Raw genomic sequence first — 17,023 nt, 5'->3', positions numbered from 1 at the left:
AGCTTTCTCTCATTTTTTTGTTCAAAGTCAAAGTCTCAGACTGACAGAAATGTCACACAGCTGTATTTATTTCAGTGTCTGGAGGCGTATATACACTGGTGAATGTTGAAAAAAGCATTTTAGTGCATTTAGTTATTATCTTAAGAACGTTCACGCCACGTCATATTCATTAATACACCAACAGAATAAATTAGAGATTAAGAATAATCAAGTTGGTCTGATAATGCAGTTATAAATATCACCACAAGAGGTCAGCATTGGCAAGGTGCCATGCAGCTCAAGGTGGAAGTCACACCTGAGTTGTTAATGACATTTTACTCAATTGTGAAATGTTCACAGTGACATTAAATTCCAGATTGAATTATTTTTAAGCGCGGGTCAGTCAGATCCCAGGTCGTCTAAGTCGTTCACATCGTCCTCTGCGACCTTAGTGAGGGGAGTGGCCTTCTTCTTCCGCCTGTTGAAGCAAAAACATTAAATGATGGTGATGACGTGATTTAGTGCAGCGGCATGTTAAAGGCAGAGAGCGATCGATCACCTCATCTCATTCCGCACTGCACTCAGCTGGCTGTGAAGCTGCTCGTTGGCCTCCATCTGCTCATCCAGCTCTCTCTGCAACTTCTTTTTAGCGTGTTCCAGACGCTCGATCTCCTCCTCCGCCTCGTCCATCTGCCTCTTCGCCGTCTTTAGCCTCTGAGTCAGCTGCAGAGTTCGGGGAAAAACGAGATAAAGAATCACGAGTCGAGTCGCCTGCTGAAGAGAACATCGTAACAAGGTTTTATTCGTGGTTAAAGATGTGTCGACCTGGTCCGTCTGGCTCTGCAGGTTGAGGCGCTCCTCGTCTCCCTGCATTTTCATCTCCTTCAGCTTGCGCTCCAGCCTGCGGTTCACTTGTTGTAAGTTGTTGTTGTCCCTGAGAGCAAAAGCAACAAGGGATCATGTGCCTGTTTTTTCCTCCAGCTTTGTGTAACTTAACACACTCCTAGTGTGCAGACCAGAGATGATTTTTCTTACAACCAAGTGATAAATGGGTCCACCACTCACTGAGAGCCAGGACCAAGAATCTGAGTTTCTGTAGTTGCACTGATCCATACAGCCTTAATCCATATTAATGTCTAAAACTGATGAGAAGTTGTTAAAGTAAGGTCACTTTTTGCTGTGTGTTTGCTCACTTCTCTTCTCCTTGCAACCTCTCCTCCAGCTCCTGGATGCGGATGTTGAGCTTGGAGACGAGTGAGTCCTGGTTGCTCTTCTGTGAACCTTCCAGATGAGCCACTCTGCTTTTAAGGTCCTTATTCTGCCAGAGAGAATACGATGAAGAATTTTAGCTTTTTAAAAAAAAAAAAAAAATCTGTAATAGCAACATGAAGCAGTAGTTTCTCAGGGTGGTCGCAGTTTTGTTTGCTTCTTGCACAAGAATGTAAGAGCTTGAGGTTGTTATTCCACGGATCCAAAGGGGGGAGGCAATGGTCTATTAAACAAAGTAGGAAAAAACAAGCTTTGCAAAACTTTGCACAGTTGTTAACCCTCAAGCATGTAAGCAATACAGTTTGGTGAGCAATGCTGAGAGTAAGCTGAACCTTTTTGTATCTTTACAAGAAATTTAAAAAAAAAACTCTGCAGGGCACCTTTGAGCAGGTTTCCATTAACACCATTAACATCAATGCTGATATTGAACATGAATCTTACAATTTGAACGCCATGCTGATTTTATTCCACATGCATTTACATGAGTATTTCACTTGATTTTGGTTATTATTTAAAAGCAAAAGCTTAAAAGAGCTGAGTATCTAACTTGGATCTTAACCCTCATTTTTCAGCAGCAGTCTCTTGCATCACATTGACTCCACCTTAAGATTTTTTTTTCTCCAGAAATGATTTCACTCTGTTTAGCTGTCTGGTGTTGGGGGGTTAGGGATAATTACCTGCCTCTCCAGGCTTATCTTATCGCACTCCAGATCCTGCCTGGCAGATCTCTCCTGCATCAGTTCATTCCGCATCTGATCCATCTGTTAATGCAGAGAGAAACATAGTTTTTATTATCCATTATACATGTACTGCATAACATCGCACATAAGAAATACAGCTGGGACATATGGACACTGAACTACTAATTTATTATTTGCTGAGCTTGTACTTCATATGTTTTCCCCCTGAAAGTAGACTTTTACTTATTTTCTCTAAACACTCAGTTTGAGGTGTTTTTTTCCCTGTTGGTTCAATGTGACGTCAAAGAAATTGATATTCTTGCTTAGAGACACAAAGGCATCTCAGATGCACAGAGTTGCCCGGAGGCTGTGAGGACAGACGCATCTACCTCCTACCGTTCAAACGTTTTGTTTGTGATGGGCAGCCAATCAGAGGAAAGTTCGCTTAAAGAGAGGAGGACAAAGTATAAATTGCAGGGTAACCTTTGAATAATGCAAGAAACATTGATTTAAAAGGAATATAAGGCACTAGAAATGTGCACAAGGGTTCTCCTTTAACACTAAACCTCACAACTTGCTTTCCGTTCACATGCATTCTCTTCAATACTGACTGCAAACAAGACCATGTGTTATTACAAACTTTCAGTTTAAATAAAAGGTTTCCATAAAAACAGAGGAAATTCAGTCCGGTCTGAGCGGACACATCAGATCTAAAGGCTCTCCTCACTAATAACATCCAGAGGCCCAGAGGAGGGAGTGTGAATACTTGCTCACAATAGTTAGCTGTTTTTTGGGGGAGCAGGGAGTGGGGGTGGGGGGCTTAGTAGTTTAACCAAAAGAGCATTTTGTGTCACCTACTGTGTACTACTTTGCTCCCCTAAACGTAGGCCAGCATTAAAAGCACACTGAAGATGAGGAAGCGGTGAAGAAGCATGATTAATGACCAGACGAAACAACAAAACAAACTTGTTTTACGCGCAGCTCAGAAACATCAGCAGCTTTGGGTGTTTGCAGAGAAATCTGAGCTCTCAGCTCAACATCTGTTTATGATCAAAACAGAGCTGAGGGCCCAAAATTGAGACAGGCAATAAATCTATCACTGGTAGGTTGTTGTTTTTGTGGAGGGAAATTCATGAGCATTAGAAAAATGCAAAATGTGAGCTTCATCTGGAAAAAAAAACACACACACACAAAAACAGCAAAGACAACAAGGGAGTAAACCTGCCTGCTCCTTGGTTTTGTCTAATCGCTCCATCAAGCGGTCAGCACTGCCGCGCTCATCACAAAGGTCTTCTTCCAGGTGGCTGATGCGCTCCTGAGAGGAGAGGAAATGAATGAAAAGATGCTTCAAACCATCATCGACTTCATTTAAATTGCACGCTGGAAGCACAGGGGACATGAGATATTTATCTCTGGAGAATGTGGTTAGAAAGCTGACTCAGATTAGACGAGGGTATTGGGTAACATTATACAAGGAAGCCTTCAGGAAAAATGCACAAAAAAACCCGCTTTGCTATTATGTTAAACTCTGCTTGCGTTAGCAGTGGATGTGTGTGTGTGGGGGGTGGGGGTAGGTAGAAGAAGGTTTCTGAGAACGGTCGGACAGGTCTGATAACTTTCAACAGTAAATACGCTCTTCCTCGGTTGATACAAAGTGTCAACAGTGCGCACGCTGGTATCACTGTGTAATGTTTTTGCATCGGCAAGACAAACAGGGCTGAGCTGCGAGACGCTGTTTCCAGTGAACTTCTCCTCACCCAGAGCAGGTACAGGTGACAGTGCAAATACACGCAGAGGAACAGGTAAACATTACGTGTGTGACTGCGCGCTCTTACACGTGTTATAGCTGGGAATATTACTGTTGCCATCTAACCATGTGGGTAGATTTTCATCTTTAAGCTTAAACTGGAGGATTAGATCTACAGTGAACTCTGAGATACTTTTGTATTACTTGGTTTTATTAATGCAGCCACACAAATTTTAGTAAAAAGTCTCGCTCCAGGTCTGTATAAACAAGAGGCAAGCACCTGGAAAAGACAGTTTAACAATGCTTCATTTTAACCTTTCCCTTTCTGCACCCATAGGGATGTAGGTAAATGAGTAGACACTGTAAGACAGACACTTAAGTGATTACAGGATTGTTTTTCCATCTGCAGTCATTTTTTTCTCTAATTCTGCCCTGGGAACCTCAGCACCTTTCCCCTCATATCTGGAAACTCTGGTGTGGAAAGAGCAACAGCAAGAACAGTAAAGAACACTGCAGACATAAATAACAGCAGGCAGGCCACTGAATGAGTTAGAAATAACAGGAAAAGGAGGGGGTGGGCAATAGGTGGGTTGCAAAGTGGCTTGCACGGGCAGCAGAACAGTATCCAGACTAAAACAACTTAAATACTGTGACTATATGAAATTCTATTACGGATGATAACAGCTGACTAAAAGGACTTCCACTCCTTGGCTAGTTTGGAGATACAATTAAGCTCAATTTGTTACAATGTTTAATGTAAAATATTTTTAACAAATAAGTATATTAACTAAGGTGAAATAAAGGCTACGTCCACACTAGCCCGGATAGAGTTGTGCGTCCACATTGAAACGGCCGAAAACACTTACGTTCCAGTACTGCGCATGCGTGAAACGCAAGACGATTCGGCCTGCCTGATTTCTGTCTGCCGCATATTTACTTTCCGGCTCTTTGAAAGGTCAAGTTTTTAAATGGATTACCGATGAGGTGGACTTGTTGCTGCGAGTAACACAAAAGTACAAAGTTGCAAAAGCGAGTGAGAATTAACAAATTTGAAGAAAAGCTATCTGAAGCATGTACAAACTGATATTAATCTTTAATAGGGCTGTCGAAATTGAGAGCAAACAAAACAACTGCTGCCCTCCGCTATCTTTGTTTAATTGGTCACATGACTGCATCACATGACTAAAATGCGTCATTGTTTTCCAAGGTCTCATTTTTCGCTGTCCACACTGCGACGCGAAAGCACCGTCTTCAAATTTATTCATTTTCAAAACGCTGCGTTTTCCTTCGGGGAAAACGCCTTGTAGACGGGAGGCCAAAACGGAGAGAAAACGATGCGTTTTCAAATGAAAGCGCATTAGTGTGGAAGTAGCCAAAGTGTTACCAACAGTCTTGTGTTCACTTGGGCTATGTCCACACGTACCCGGGTATTTTTGAAAACGCAGATTTTTCTATGCGTTTGCACCTTTCGTCCACACGTAAACGGCGTTTTTTGTCACTGAAAACGGAGATTTTAAAAAACTCCGGCCAGGGTGGATATTTTCTAAAACTCCGTTTTTGCATTTACGTGTGGACAAACGCAGCGTCAAAGATGTGCGCCTTTTCTGACGTCACAGTGTGCGCCACGTTATTGTTTCGGTGAAATGAATTTCTACAATACTGTTAATTGTAGTCTCTGCAGTGTTTAAATGCTTACATATACACACAGTTACTGTCCCTCCACACATACGACTCGGTTCTGCTTCTATGCCCCAGCTTTGTTTACTTTTTCCCACCGAGGCTTCTAGACTTCTGATTGGCCAACATTTCTACACTGTTAGGAATATAGCGCCACCTGCTGCTTTGGCATGTTCCTAGCAGCGTTTTCCTTCATTTCTGCCTTTACGTGTGGACGGGATTATTTTTTAAAACGAAAACGGAAAATTTCCGTTTTCAAAAATACCCGTGTACGTGTGGACGGAGTAAAATAAAATAAAAAATGGGGTAGGAACAGGTTATTTTGTTTCTGTTACCATCCGAATGTAATTATATTGTTTCAGAAGGTAAACCATCAATCCATCCATATGTTTTTGCTTATCCAATAAAATGACACAGGAGGTGCTGGAGCCTATCTCAGCCACCATGGGGTGAGAGGCGGGGTACACCCTGGACACGTTAACAGTCTGTCACAGGACTAACACAGAGAGACAGGAAACTATTCAAATTCACCAGTTAACCAGGCCCCTAAAAATGCATGCCTTTGGAAAACCAGAAAACATGCAAACTCCACACCGAAAAGCCTGATGGAGCAATTGAACCCACAACCTTCTTGCTGTGAGGTAACAGTGGTAACCACCGCTGCATTTTGAGTTTGACAAGCTGGAGGTTCAGAGATGTTTTTACCTCCATGAGTTTGACCTGGCGCTCTCGCTCGTCCATCGCGGCAACATTCCTCTCCTCCAGCTCCTCCACCTTCTGCTCCAGCTGCCGGCCCCTCAGCTGGGCCTCCTGCTGCTCCCTGCGACACCTCCGCAGATCCTCCTCCAGAGGAAACAGCTGAACAAGAAAACAGCTCAAAGGTTAAACACAAAGCAACATGCAATGTCCGGTGCTGAGCAGTAAAGCAGACACTTCTACAGACAACACATAATCCGTAGAGTCTGACCACTTTTATTCAAAATCATACAAAACGTGCATGTTCTCATACTCTTATTTTTCTTTTGGTGACTAAGACTAATTCATGCTGATGAATCAGGGAGACGGTGAGCACCACACCTCTTCCTGCAGTTTTTTGGCTGCCTGTCTGGATTTCTCCAGCTCTGCTCCCTTTTCCTGCAGCTGTCTCCGCAGCTCGGCCAAGTCCCTCTGACTCTTTTCTTTGGCCTCATCGACCTGGTTCTGAAGCACATCTGTGGACGCCTCACACTCCTCTATGATGCCATTCATCTACCCGTGCAGATAAACAAAGAGCTCAGATAAGCGAGACATACACTGAAAAAAGTCTAACATGCAGTCATTCATTCAATCTAATAAGTGCCATTCAAAACAGAATAAAATCATTGATTTGATTGTGAAACCCTTTCTTTTTGCATTTTAAAATACCACTTTTGATTTGGATGAAACTAAATATCTGTACAAAGGACACAACGCAAAGTTTTTGATTTCTCTCAAAACATATATTTCTTTTCATGTTGAACAGATAATATCTTTAATTTGAGTCAAAGTGATTTGCACTTGAACACGCCCACCAGAAATAGACCGGGACCCATTTTTATTCTGCATGGCTGCTGGAAACATCATGTCACATCTTTGATTAATTTCATCTGAAAATAAACGTAAGTAAAGCCAAGTGTGTTACAAAAGCTTTTATAATTTGTATTGCCAAAATTGCAGAAAATAACCCCATTTAAGCTGGGTCGACAGCCACCCCTAATTTTTGCATGATTGTAGCTGCTAGCTATAAGCTAGCTAGCTATCCTGCGCAACGTTAGAACTGGTTACCAGAAACCGACCATCACAGTCGGGAATACAAGTTAGTATACTGGTAAAAAACGGCTTTTTGCCTAACTAGCTAGCGTTACCACGATGCATCGGTGGTGGATAAAGCTAGCTAGCATAAGTTCATAGTTCATAACATTCATAGTATAACTCCGTGCTCCGCTTCGTTTGAATTTTTCTGGTGAGCTCGCGGTTTCTAGACACAAGCTTGTGTTTGTGCGCGCACGTTTGTCTCTCTTCATATAAATATCTGTGTGTTATGTGTGTGTACACCGAGCGCAAAAGATAATTATTAATGTGCATGATTTAGAGACAGAAATAACAAGCCAGCATATAAGATCAATGACATAAGACTAATTCCTTCAATTGACTTTCAGGCGCGGCTCGGAAAAATGTGCATTTTCTGAAGAAATTTTAATTTTAACAGCAAAAAATTGACCCTATGCCAAACTTAGTCGCTAATGGCTGGTCTGTAGACTGTTTGGTATGTCATGTTACGTATTTCTTGGTTTTTCTATGTAATGTGTTTTATAGAGAAGTAACATTATTCTTTTTTTTTTCTGTATGCTTTCAGAACCACAGATCGCTCCATCCATTCCATGGCTGAAGCATACATTTTCATTTAATCTGAACAGGTATCATTTTGCATTTACACTGCACATCCTTTTTAAACATTTCATAATAATCTAGACTCTCCCTCATTATCCTCTCATTCACCTTGCTGATGTGTTGAGGACTTGATAAAAGAATACATGGTATGTCCATATCTGTTCTGTCTCTACATGAGATGCAGTCTCTTGATGTAAATTTGACAACTCTGCTATTAAATGCAGTGATTAATGTAGGACAGCAACGATTAATCAACTCATCAAGTTAATATCTTAGGGTTCTGTACTGTTTTCTTTTTTTTTTCTTGGGCTTTGTGGAACATTTATGAAAATGTTCCACCATTGATTTAATTTAATGATTATGCAATTCACAATCTGATTAGTCAAATAATTGTTCTAATAGTCTGTGACCAAACAACTATCAAAATAGTAGTTTATTATGGTCAAAGATTTATCAGGTGTGCCAGACTTCAGTTCTTCACTTGTACATTTTGTTCCATATTTTACCTCAAGATATCCCAGAAAGATGAAGCTGAGGAAGAGCTGCAGAGTACCACCATGGCACTCTTCGTCTTCAGGGACAACTCAAGCCTCCTACATCAGCCTTGAGACATCGGGATAATCATTGATGGTGTGGAAGTCCTGAATGAGTTGCCTTCTGTGGCAGCTGGAGTGGCAATGGTCTTTGGACTCTGTTATGCTCTTAATATGGAATATCCACGAGGATTCAGGTTCACCTTTGAGGCTCTTCAAAAGATTATGATGGAGCTTGACTTTAACAAGATGACCTCTAAGATTCGCAAACTTAATTGTGAACTTAACACTGCACAGTAGTGTGTTTGCATGCATGTGTGCATGTGTATGTGCACATGCATGTGCATGTGTGCTTGGTTATTTTGCTTGGTTGGCCTGCAGTGGTATTCTACATTCAAAATTTATAAGAACACCCATTTGAAAGGGAGATTTAAGTTGATTTCATTGATACATGTGTAGATTTTTTTTTTTTTTACATTGTACAGGCACAGTGCACATATAAACATTTTTGAGTACTTGCAAATTGGTTTAAAAAGAGTTTTTATAATGGTTTTATGCCAGTTTTAGACAGGTTGCAGGTTTTATACTGGTTTTCAAAAGATTGCAGGTTTTATACTGGTTTTCAAAAGATTGCAGGTTTTATAAAACAAACATTTCTCTAATCATTTCTGCCGTAGCACTAAATCTGTATATTACTAATCCTCTCTATTGATTATAGTTAAAATGGTTTGGAACAATAAATAATTTTGAAATAATTGGTTGGCCAACTGTCTTGTTTTTTATAGGAAATGCAGAGCATTTTTGAACTGAAATGAAATGTAAAAAATATAGTTTGAATATATGTAAATCAATTACCTGGCTTCAACACAAACATATTAGTTCATGTTAATTTGGTTCGATGTGAATACATTAGGTTGGTTAAATTTCAATATATTAGCTTGGTTCAATAATTAAAATATGGTTCTATGTAAAAAAATCAATTTGGATCAATGCAAAATTTAAAGTTTCAGTCAAGTCTAGTAATATTGTTTATATCAACATAAAAGTATCAGGTCATATCAAGTGACTCAATTTGGATTCTATAAAGCCAAATATTTTGGATGTGACAACTGGACATCATTTTTTTTAATTTGAATAGGGTTATTCTTTTTACAGTGTAGGAGATGAAAGAAGTTATGCAAGCACGAGACTTAACAGCTGTTTCTGGTGATCTCATGGCTTCAGGGTTAAGATAGCAGACTTTCAGGCCTCATTTGGCTCCAAGAACACATAGAATTTTTTTGGAAGGCCTTAAAAGAATAGTTTATGTCCCCCTCTCACCTTCCTCTGCAGTTGCTCCATGGCCCTGTCCTGCAGCCTTCTCTCATCTTCCAGCTCAGTTTTTGTCTTCCACAGCTCCTCCACTTGCTTCTTCTCCTCCCTGAGCTTCTCTTTCAGGTCTCTGTGCTCATGGTTCAATTTGGCTAGTTTACCCTGTCAGAAGAAAACCCAGAGTAAAGAATTCATTTCAAGAGCATAGCTATGATGCTCATGAAATAATATGATATAGTAGACATGATGAAGTGTGCTCCATTTTTCTCCCGCTCAACCTTATTTCCTTGATACCTGCACGTCTTCCAAGCGAGTGAGCAGCGACTTGTTAGACTGACACATCTCTTCTTCATTCCTCCTCACATCGTCCAGCATTTCCTCAACCTGTTGCTTTTCCCTCTGAAACGGCATGAAGCAAAAGAAAACTGAACAAACTGAAAATTTGACATTTATCTCCCTACATTTGCACCCCTTTCCTCACCTCAAGCTGCTTTGATCTCTGCTCCAACTGTCTTTCTGTGGTTTTGTACTCCTGGATCACCTGATTCAGCTGCTCCAACTTGTTGTTAAGCTCTTGCACCTTCCCTCTCAGCTGATCTCTCTCCTGGCTCAGCTCCTTCAGTTGCACCTTAGCTGCACCGCTCTCCTCCTCCGCCTCGAGCTTCTTCTGGCAGAGCAGAGCATTGCTCTGAGAGACAGGGCGAAAGCAAAGTGTGAGATCAACATCGAAATATGACGTGACACAGGGGTGTGATAGATCAGAGCAAATGGAGGTATGTTTCCTGGTACCTCTTTAACCAGCTCCAAGTGCCCGAGCAGCTTCTGAAGCTCCTGTTCGTGCTCCTCCTTCAGAGCAGAGGTGTATATATCCTGAGTCTCCACCTCCTCTTTAAGTGCTCCCTTCAGGGCACTGAGCTCCCTCTCTCTGCGATGCAGCAAGTCCTCCTGCTCTTCCTTCACCTGTAGCATCTCCTGAAATTCTGCATGCAGCTGGGATAAATCCTGTCAAATTCACCATCACAAATATATATTTAAGGGAAAAAGCTGCTTTACATCTGCTATATTTTGGCTCGCGGGCTTTCATTTACCTGCAGAAGGACTTCTTTCTCTTCATTTATCACCTCTGCTTTCTTTGCTCGGTCCAGCTCGTCGTGCATCTCTGAGAGCTGCTGCTGAAGGTCCTGCATCTCTGCTTTAGCTCTCTCTTTCTCAGCCTTCATTTGAGCCACCCTGGCAACATACGAGAACAGATTCATATTTCATATCAAAGACAGGAGCTCGCTTATTCTCCTTAAATGCTGCAAAAAGCTGCTTAACTGGAATAGACTGAAAAACAGGAATCTTCACTTTTGAAACAAACTACCACTAAACCAAAAGTGTATTCAACTAACTGCTTTCAGTTCAATGCCCTTCATCCAATCATACATCAGAGTGCACTCAAGTGACCAGAGAGCATGAGCAGAGGCTTACACGAAGACCCTGAAAAACAGCATTGAGTTAAAGTTCTGTATCTCAGGATTTCATTAAAATAATGTTGTTGAGTTTTTTTCCAGTGGGAAAAATACTAATTTGTCTTTTTGCTTAGTTTAGAAGATCAAAAGCACTTTGTAATATGGCAGCAGTACTAGTTCCGTCAAAAAGCAACAAATCCTCCAGATCAGCAGGCTGTGCAGTATCATTTTTATTTTAAAATGCACGTGCTGGGCTCTTTCATGACCAGTAGCACTTGGACTTGGACCTGACCATTTAAATCCCAACAGTCGGTTTGTATATGGAGTGCTTCACCTAAACTGCAGAAACATGACACATTCAGGCTTGGCGAGTCTAGTTTGACTTTAGTGTCAGATGGCTGCCCCGCCCTGAGCCTGGTTCTGCAGGAGGTTTCTTCCTTTTAAAGGGGTGTTCTTCCTTCCCACTGTTGCCAAGTGCTTGCTGTTAGGGGGCTGACTGATTATTGTGTCTTCACCTTACAATATAAAGTGCACTAAGGCATTTGTTGTGATTTGGCACTAAATAATTAAAACCAAATTAAACTGAATCACTAGGCAGAGCTTTACTTTAAAGCTTTGGTGAATGACCTGAAGGTCACAGCCTTACTCCTCTTTGGTAAACTGAAGTTCTGCCTCAACTTCTCCCAGCTTGTCCCTGAGTTGGCTGAGCTCAGCTTGGCTTTTTATCAGCTCTTCCTGAAGTTTCTTCTTCTCTGTCCTCGCCTTCTCACAGGCTTTGGCTAAAGTCATTTCATTCTGCAGGAAAAGAACAACAACAGACAGGGACATTGTCAGTCACAGGAAGAGGAAGTGAGCTGTTTGGAGGTGACTCAGCAGGATGGGGCTACACTACACCTTCATCTCAGCGTCTAGTCTTTGCCTCAGTTCCAACACTTCTTTCTCCAGCTCTGCCTGTTTCTCCCGCAGGAGCTTTATCGCCTCTTCGTAGTCCTAAAAGCAAAACATTGCAATAATATAAGCAGTTTCAGACAAACACAATAAATCACATTGGAGAGTGAGCTGCCCTGACGAACATCTCATGCCAACACTGACTTTCTCCTCCTGCTCCACATTGGCAGCAGTTCTCCATTTGAGCTTGTTGATCCTCCGAAAGAGCAGGTGGACCTTTCTATGGGTGGTGGAGTCGTCATCAGTCGTTCTGGGCAGCAAGAAAAAATATTTAGCAAACACAGTAACAACACCGATGAAAAGATGAAACTTGATCTGGTTGCGGCAGGGCAGGACCTCCTCTGAGCGTGATGTCAAGTAGCTTTGGTATGCAGAAATAAAACATTGTTCACTTGACCTCTCTTAGGGGTACAACACATAATTCAGCATTTTTTTGTAAATAAATTGCACCAAACAGGCACTGGTAGATGTTTCAAACTTTCCAAGTGCAGCAGATATTTTATCAGTAAAAACATGGTCGTGCTCTACATTCCTGACTTGAGAACACACATCTGGAGCAGCTCCCCGTATCAGACTGCACTGCCTGATCTCAACCACACACTCACCACTAGACCAACAGGGAGTACTGAATATACTATTATGAAAAATGAGACAATGTTATACACAACAAATATAACTTGTTTTTGTTCGATTGGTTTTTTATTGGAAATTAGGTTGAAAACAGGAAACAAAACTTGTTTATTAAGATAGTTTAGAGTAACAGCAGAGCCGTTATGGAAGATATTACATATTTTAGATGGAGCCTAGACAACTGCCCCCATCACCCGGACCACTTGCTTATCTGATCTCAAGCTCAAACAAGCTGTTTCTCATGGAAAATGTATAGATAAAGTCTACATCCTTCAGAGTTTATGATTTATAAGTATTGTATGTACTGTTTGTGCAATGTTAACCATGTTGCCAGATCGTCTGTAAAGCACAAACATCTCCACCGCACGTGTTCACATTAGTGCACAACTCCTCTATTTTGAGTCTGATATACGGATATACTGGTAAGGAAGTATGTGGGGCATTGCAGGTGAGGTGTGGATGAGCAGGGGGGGGGAATATAGAATGAGACCAAGTCAATTAAATTGTTTTTTAAGGAAAAAGAAAAAAGGGGAAACTATATTATACTTTTATTTCAGTAAAATTCCTTTGTTATTGCTAATAATTTATTTTAAAAAGGGTCTAAATCTCACAACAGGTCATATCCTGTTTGCTAGACTTCAGAGAGCTAATAATGTGACAGCCTATAAAGTAATCCAGAACACTGTCATCTGACATTTCTAAACTTTTGCTTTTGTGCACTTTAAACAAACAAAATTGAAAACGCTGAACTTTAGAGGTGCCGGTCACTGTTCTTTGTAACTGTTTGCACAAAGCCTTGCTCGCTGCTCCTCCAAGTTTACAGTGTGTGCTTAAACGCTAACAATACAAATCAAGCTGCCTTTCCTGTTGGAGTCTCTTATTTAAGGTATAGGCAAACACCGTAATTCAACCCATTTGCAAGAAATCAAATATATGCTCTATAGTTCCTAAAATGTCTGTTTGCCCCTTTAAAGTAAAGTGCCGAAAGCTTGGGGGGACTTACCCAGCCTTCAGGTAAGTGAACAGCATTTGTTTCGTCGTGTCTTCGGCTGGATCTACTGAGAGCTCTTGCTGTCCTTTCAGAAGATCGGGAGTGACCTGATTAGGGAACATACGGCAAATAAATCTGATCTTTCAAATGACAACTTTGCCCTAAAACAAAAGCCTGTACCTGTGCATCTCTTTCATCAGATTCATCAGCCCGGTCACCGCTTGATGCTTTCTCTGCTCTGTGAAGCCCTTTGGCGGTCGTATCTTTGTTGCTTGGTGGCTTTAAGTTGACTTCTCCACTGAGGAGTCGAGCCCTGGCCGATCCAGGAGGGTACATCCCGCCCTTCAGAGACGAGTTCCTGCTAGCTGAAGGGGAGGGCGAGGAGGATTCAGAGGTTCGACTGCTGTCCACGCTGCGTGACCGACGACACTCCTCGAGGTTCAGCCTGTTCCTCGGGCCTCTTCCCCTCCGTTGGTTGCTGTTAAACTGGCTTATTAGTTTCCCTACAGAAATGATAGAGTCGGTCTCCACTAAGTTTGGGGACCTTGGAGAAATTTGTCCACCAGATGGAGGCGCCTTGTTCTGGGTCAACTCAGCAGGGTCTTCTCCTGGGCCCTCAGCAGGCAGAGGGATCCTGGGTTTGGTCACGTTGGTAGTCGGTTTGTTTGAGGCTGTTTGTGAAGGAAACCCCGGGCTCAGTTTATTATTTTCAGGGCTGTAGGATCTCATGATCTCTGGGCGTTTCTGATAATTAAACACGGGGGAGTTAACCATCTTCTGTGGCTCAGGTGATAGCTGTCTGTCATCCATGGACCTTCGCGCCATTCCCGGGTTGTACCCTGCCTGGTGAGTGATGACAGAAACGTCCCTGTTGCTGTCCTGGCTTGAACTGTTCAGAACCACATAGGGTTGACCTTTAATCCCTTGAACCTGAATCCTCACTCCAAACGAGTTGTCCTGGCTGCCCCTGTGACTGTGCTCCAGCATGTAGCCCCTCTGTGTCCTGATGTCTGGAGAACCGCTCGGCCTGTGAGACTCCATCCCAACCCCTCTGGAGATAAACTGGTGGTAACACGCACAGACAGGTATGTTAAAAATGACACCAAGAGGGAGACTGCACGGGAGAGTGAATTGAAAACCGATGCTTCAGGTTGGTCAGGCCTTATCATCTGTTTACAAAACACTGGAGCAGGGTTGGAACTTAAGAGGGAACGTAAGGACAGACATCGAAGGAGCTCCTCCCACAGCTGCACATAAAGACACAATAAATGGATGCTGGTGAGTGCCTGATATTGCTGTGCAATGAAAACAGCTCTTTCTGTGTGCTAATGACAGCGTACTATTGTACAGCCCGAGCTGAGCCAACTGCATGACGACTACAACTGGCTGAGGTGGAGAGGTGTCGTCATCCGCTCCGTCGTATGACACTTGAGGAAAATGTTTGTCAACAAACACACTACTGTGAGGCTGTAACACACAAACACAATAGAAGACAGTATGGTGTCTTCCTACGAGCCCCATCCTTAGCATGCTGCCACTCCAAATAACCCTCGAATGACCAACACTTTTACAGAAGTGACCCGGTGAGGTCATTTGTGACCCCAATATATTGTAGGCAATAATATATATATTTTTATTTCACTCTACATGGCTTTATTGTGCGTATATCTTTTCCTTTAACTATTCCAAAATGTGCTGATTTAGTTAACTATCAATGTTATGGAAAATAATCATGATAATAATAATAGTTTTAAGGGATTTATAAGCACCACAAAATCAGAAAAAAGAGAGAAACACATTAAAAATGTTCATTTTTCAGCCAGTCCAGCCTCAGTTCATTGCGATGTTTGAACTTAGACTAACTAAACAGTAACTTTCACCAATCACCTATCAGTCATAAACTACTTTTGGTTGCCAGGTTGTAGAAAAAACAGCACTCCGCTGCTTTGTCCTGTTAGTTTAAATTGACCAGCCCCCTTCAATTCCCCTTAAATCGACTGCTCAGCTGATGTTAAGTAAAAGTTAAATGACTTGGTTAAAAAAAAAAAAAGACAGCAAATTGTCCCATTGGTGGGTTTTCTACAACCTGCCATGTTCATGCGTAATAAGAGCTTCTAACGTTTCATTGGGTCGTTCTTACTTTGTCATTCTAGGTACTTAACATGAACTCATTTGTCCTTGGATACTACAGTATCTGCCACTCACACACTTTATCCGGATAAACTTTACTTCGCTACTTTAAAAAGGATACAAGAACTCTACCTGCTTCTGTTGTAAAAAGACCGCGACTTAATGAAAAGGTGTAGTAAAAAGTTGGAGTAACATCTTTAAACGCGCTGCTGATCACCGCAGATGGGGTATCTTTGAAGGATTGAGGTCGTTCGCGTTATTTAGAGCAGGTTTTGTTCTTAATCTCAAACTTACCGTATTGTGTGAGCGCTGACTTGTCCTCCTCCTCCTCCTCTGTCCGATCGGACTGTCCAGCCTCCACCCGCCGAGACATGATCAGCCCCGCTCAGAGAGGCGTTCACTGTCACACAGAAACATCATATGACTGCTGCTGCTGCTGCCTAGTGCTCGCTTTGAGGTAGGCTTATACATAAATCTATAATAATGATACGAAGAATTCCCTACATGTAATTGTATTAGTAGTTCTGCAGTTCTAAAGCACGTTTAGTTATTTCTGATTCATGATTATTTAGGATTCATATCCTTATAATACTTCCTCTTTTCTTTCTTTTCATGTATTTATTTATTTGTTTTTGAAAGGGTCGAAATATTTTAACTACAAATATTCGAGCTAAAAAATAAATAAATAAAGGCATGGGTAAAGGAGTTTTTTGGTTTTGTTTTGTTTTTTGTTTTTTTTTATTGCAGGTGATTTTTTTTTTTTTTTTTACCTGGCAACTCACACAAAATCCAGATTTGATTTCAAAGAGGTCTTAAAGGAAGCTGCCTTGTTGATATTTGGCTAAAGTTCTTATTGTTTGTAAAACTGTATTAATTTATATTTGTGGCAACATTTGCAAATTCGTGGCATATGCAGTACTGTGCAAAAGTCTTGAGTGACTTTATAATTTACTTGGAAAATTGGGAGTAGGTGCAGCAGTTTATTCAAAAAACCAAAAAGCAAAGCAAAAACTGAGTTTGTGCAATTCAACACGTTTTGTTATGACCGCCTTTATTCTTCAACACAGTCTGAACTCTTAGACAAGTTTTCTTGCTATTCCTTTCAGTAGACTTCAGGAAAAGTTTTCCATGAAGGACATTCAAAGATGCCCAGCATCCCTAGCTGAAAGCCAAAACCATGACAGAGCCACCACCGTGTTTCACAGATGGCCGCAGACGCTCACTGTTGTACTTGTTTCTTGACCTCCTACATACATACCGAAGATTAT

General features: G+C 41.5%; 1 protein-coding gene and 1 long non-coding RNA gene across 5 annotated transcripts; one reads left to right on the top strand and one right to left on the bottom strand.

Moving 5' to 3' along the window:
- Positions 1 to 52: 52 nt before the first annotated feature.
- LOC146665035 (cingulin-like protein 1) lies at positions 53 to 16,162 on the bottom strand. Of its 4 annotated transcripts, none has more exons than XM_085412446.1 (19): positions 16,050 to 16,162; positions 13,806 to 14,687; positions 13,638 to 13,732; positions 12,149 to 12,254; positions 11,951 to 12,046; positions 11,703 to 11,851; positions 10,694 to 10,835; positions 10,395 to 10,595; positions 10,087 to 10,293; positions 9,900 to 10,004; positions 9,615 to 9,767; positions 6,430 to 6,600; positions 6,058 to 6,210; positions 3,154 to 3,243; positions 1,926 to 2,009; positions 1,173 to 1,297; positions 805 to 913; positions 539 to 702; positions 53 to 457 (listed from the first exon to the last, which is right to left on the bottom strand). In XM_085412446.1, the coding sequence occupies exons 2-19, from the start codon at positions 14,664 to 14,666 to the stop codon at positions 379 to 381; spliced, it is 3,090 nt and encodes a 1,029-aa protein (XP_085268572.1). In that variant the 5' UTR covers positions 14,667 to 14,687; positions 16,050 to 16,162; the 3' UTR covers positions 53 to 378. The 4 variants fall into 4 exon arrangements, with proteins under 4 accessions (XP_085268572.1, XP_085268568.1, XP_085268569.1 ...); XM_085412442.1 differs by having other exon boundaries at positions 54 to 457; positions 10,395 to 10,607; XM_085412443.1 differs by having other exon boundaries at positions 54 to 457; positions 10,395 to 10,607; positions 13,806 to 14,872; positions 16,050 to 16,130.
- LOC146665036 (uncharacterized) lies at positions 6,609 to 9,049 on the top strand. The gene is made up of 3 exons (XR_014912551.1): positions 6,609 to 6,989; positions 7,727 to 7,787; positions 8,274 to 9,049. It is a non-coding gene; the product is annotated as an uncharacterized LOC146665036 (long non-coding RNA).
- Positions 16,163 to 17,023: the final 861 nt, after the last annotated feature.

Source organism: Rhamphochromis longiceps, linkage group LG7 (genome assembly GCF_057381845.1).
Source record: "Rhamphochromis longiceps isolate RC_006_pf linkage group LG7, R_longiceps_female_GT1.1, whole genome shotgun sequence".
NCBI lineage: Eukaryota > Metazoa > Chordata > Actinopteri > Cichliformes > Cichlidae > Rhamphochromis > Rhamphochromis longiceps.
This window is presented reverse-complemented; position numbering and strand designations above follow the sequence as displayed.

Coding starts and splice junctions, on each gene's coding strand:
- LOC146665035 (XM_085412442.1), bottom strand. CDS start 14,666: ATGGAGTCTCACAGGCCGAGCGGTTCTCCAGACATCAGGACACAGAGG. Junction 11,852..11,950: donor GACTAGACGCTGAGATGAAG/GTGTAGTGTAGC, acceptor CTTTTCCTGCAG/AATGAAATGACTTTAGCCAA. Junction 703..804: donor TGCAGAGCCAGACGGACCAG/GTCGACACATCT, acceptor CGAACTCTGCAG/CTGACTCAGAGGCTAAAGAC.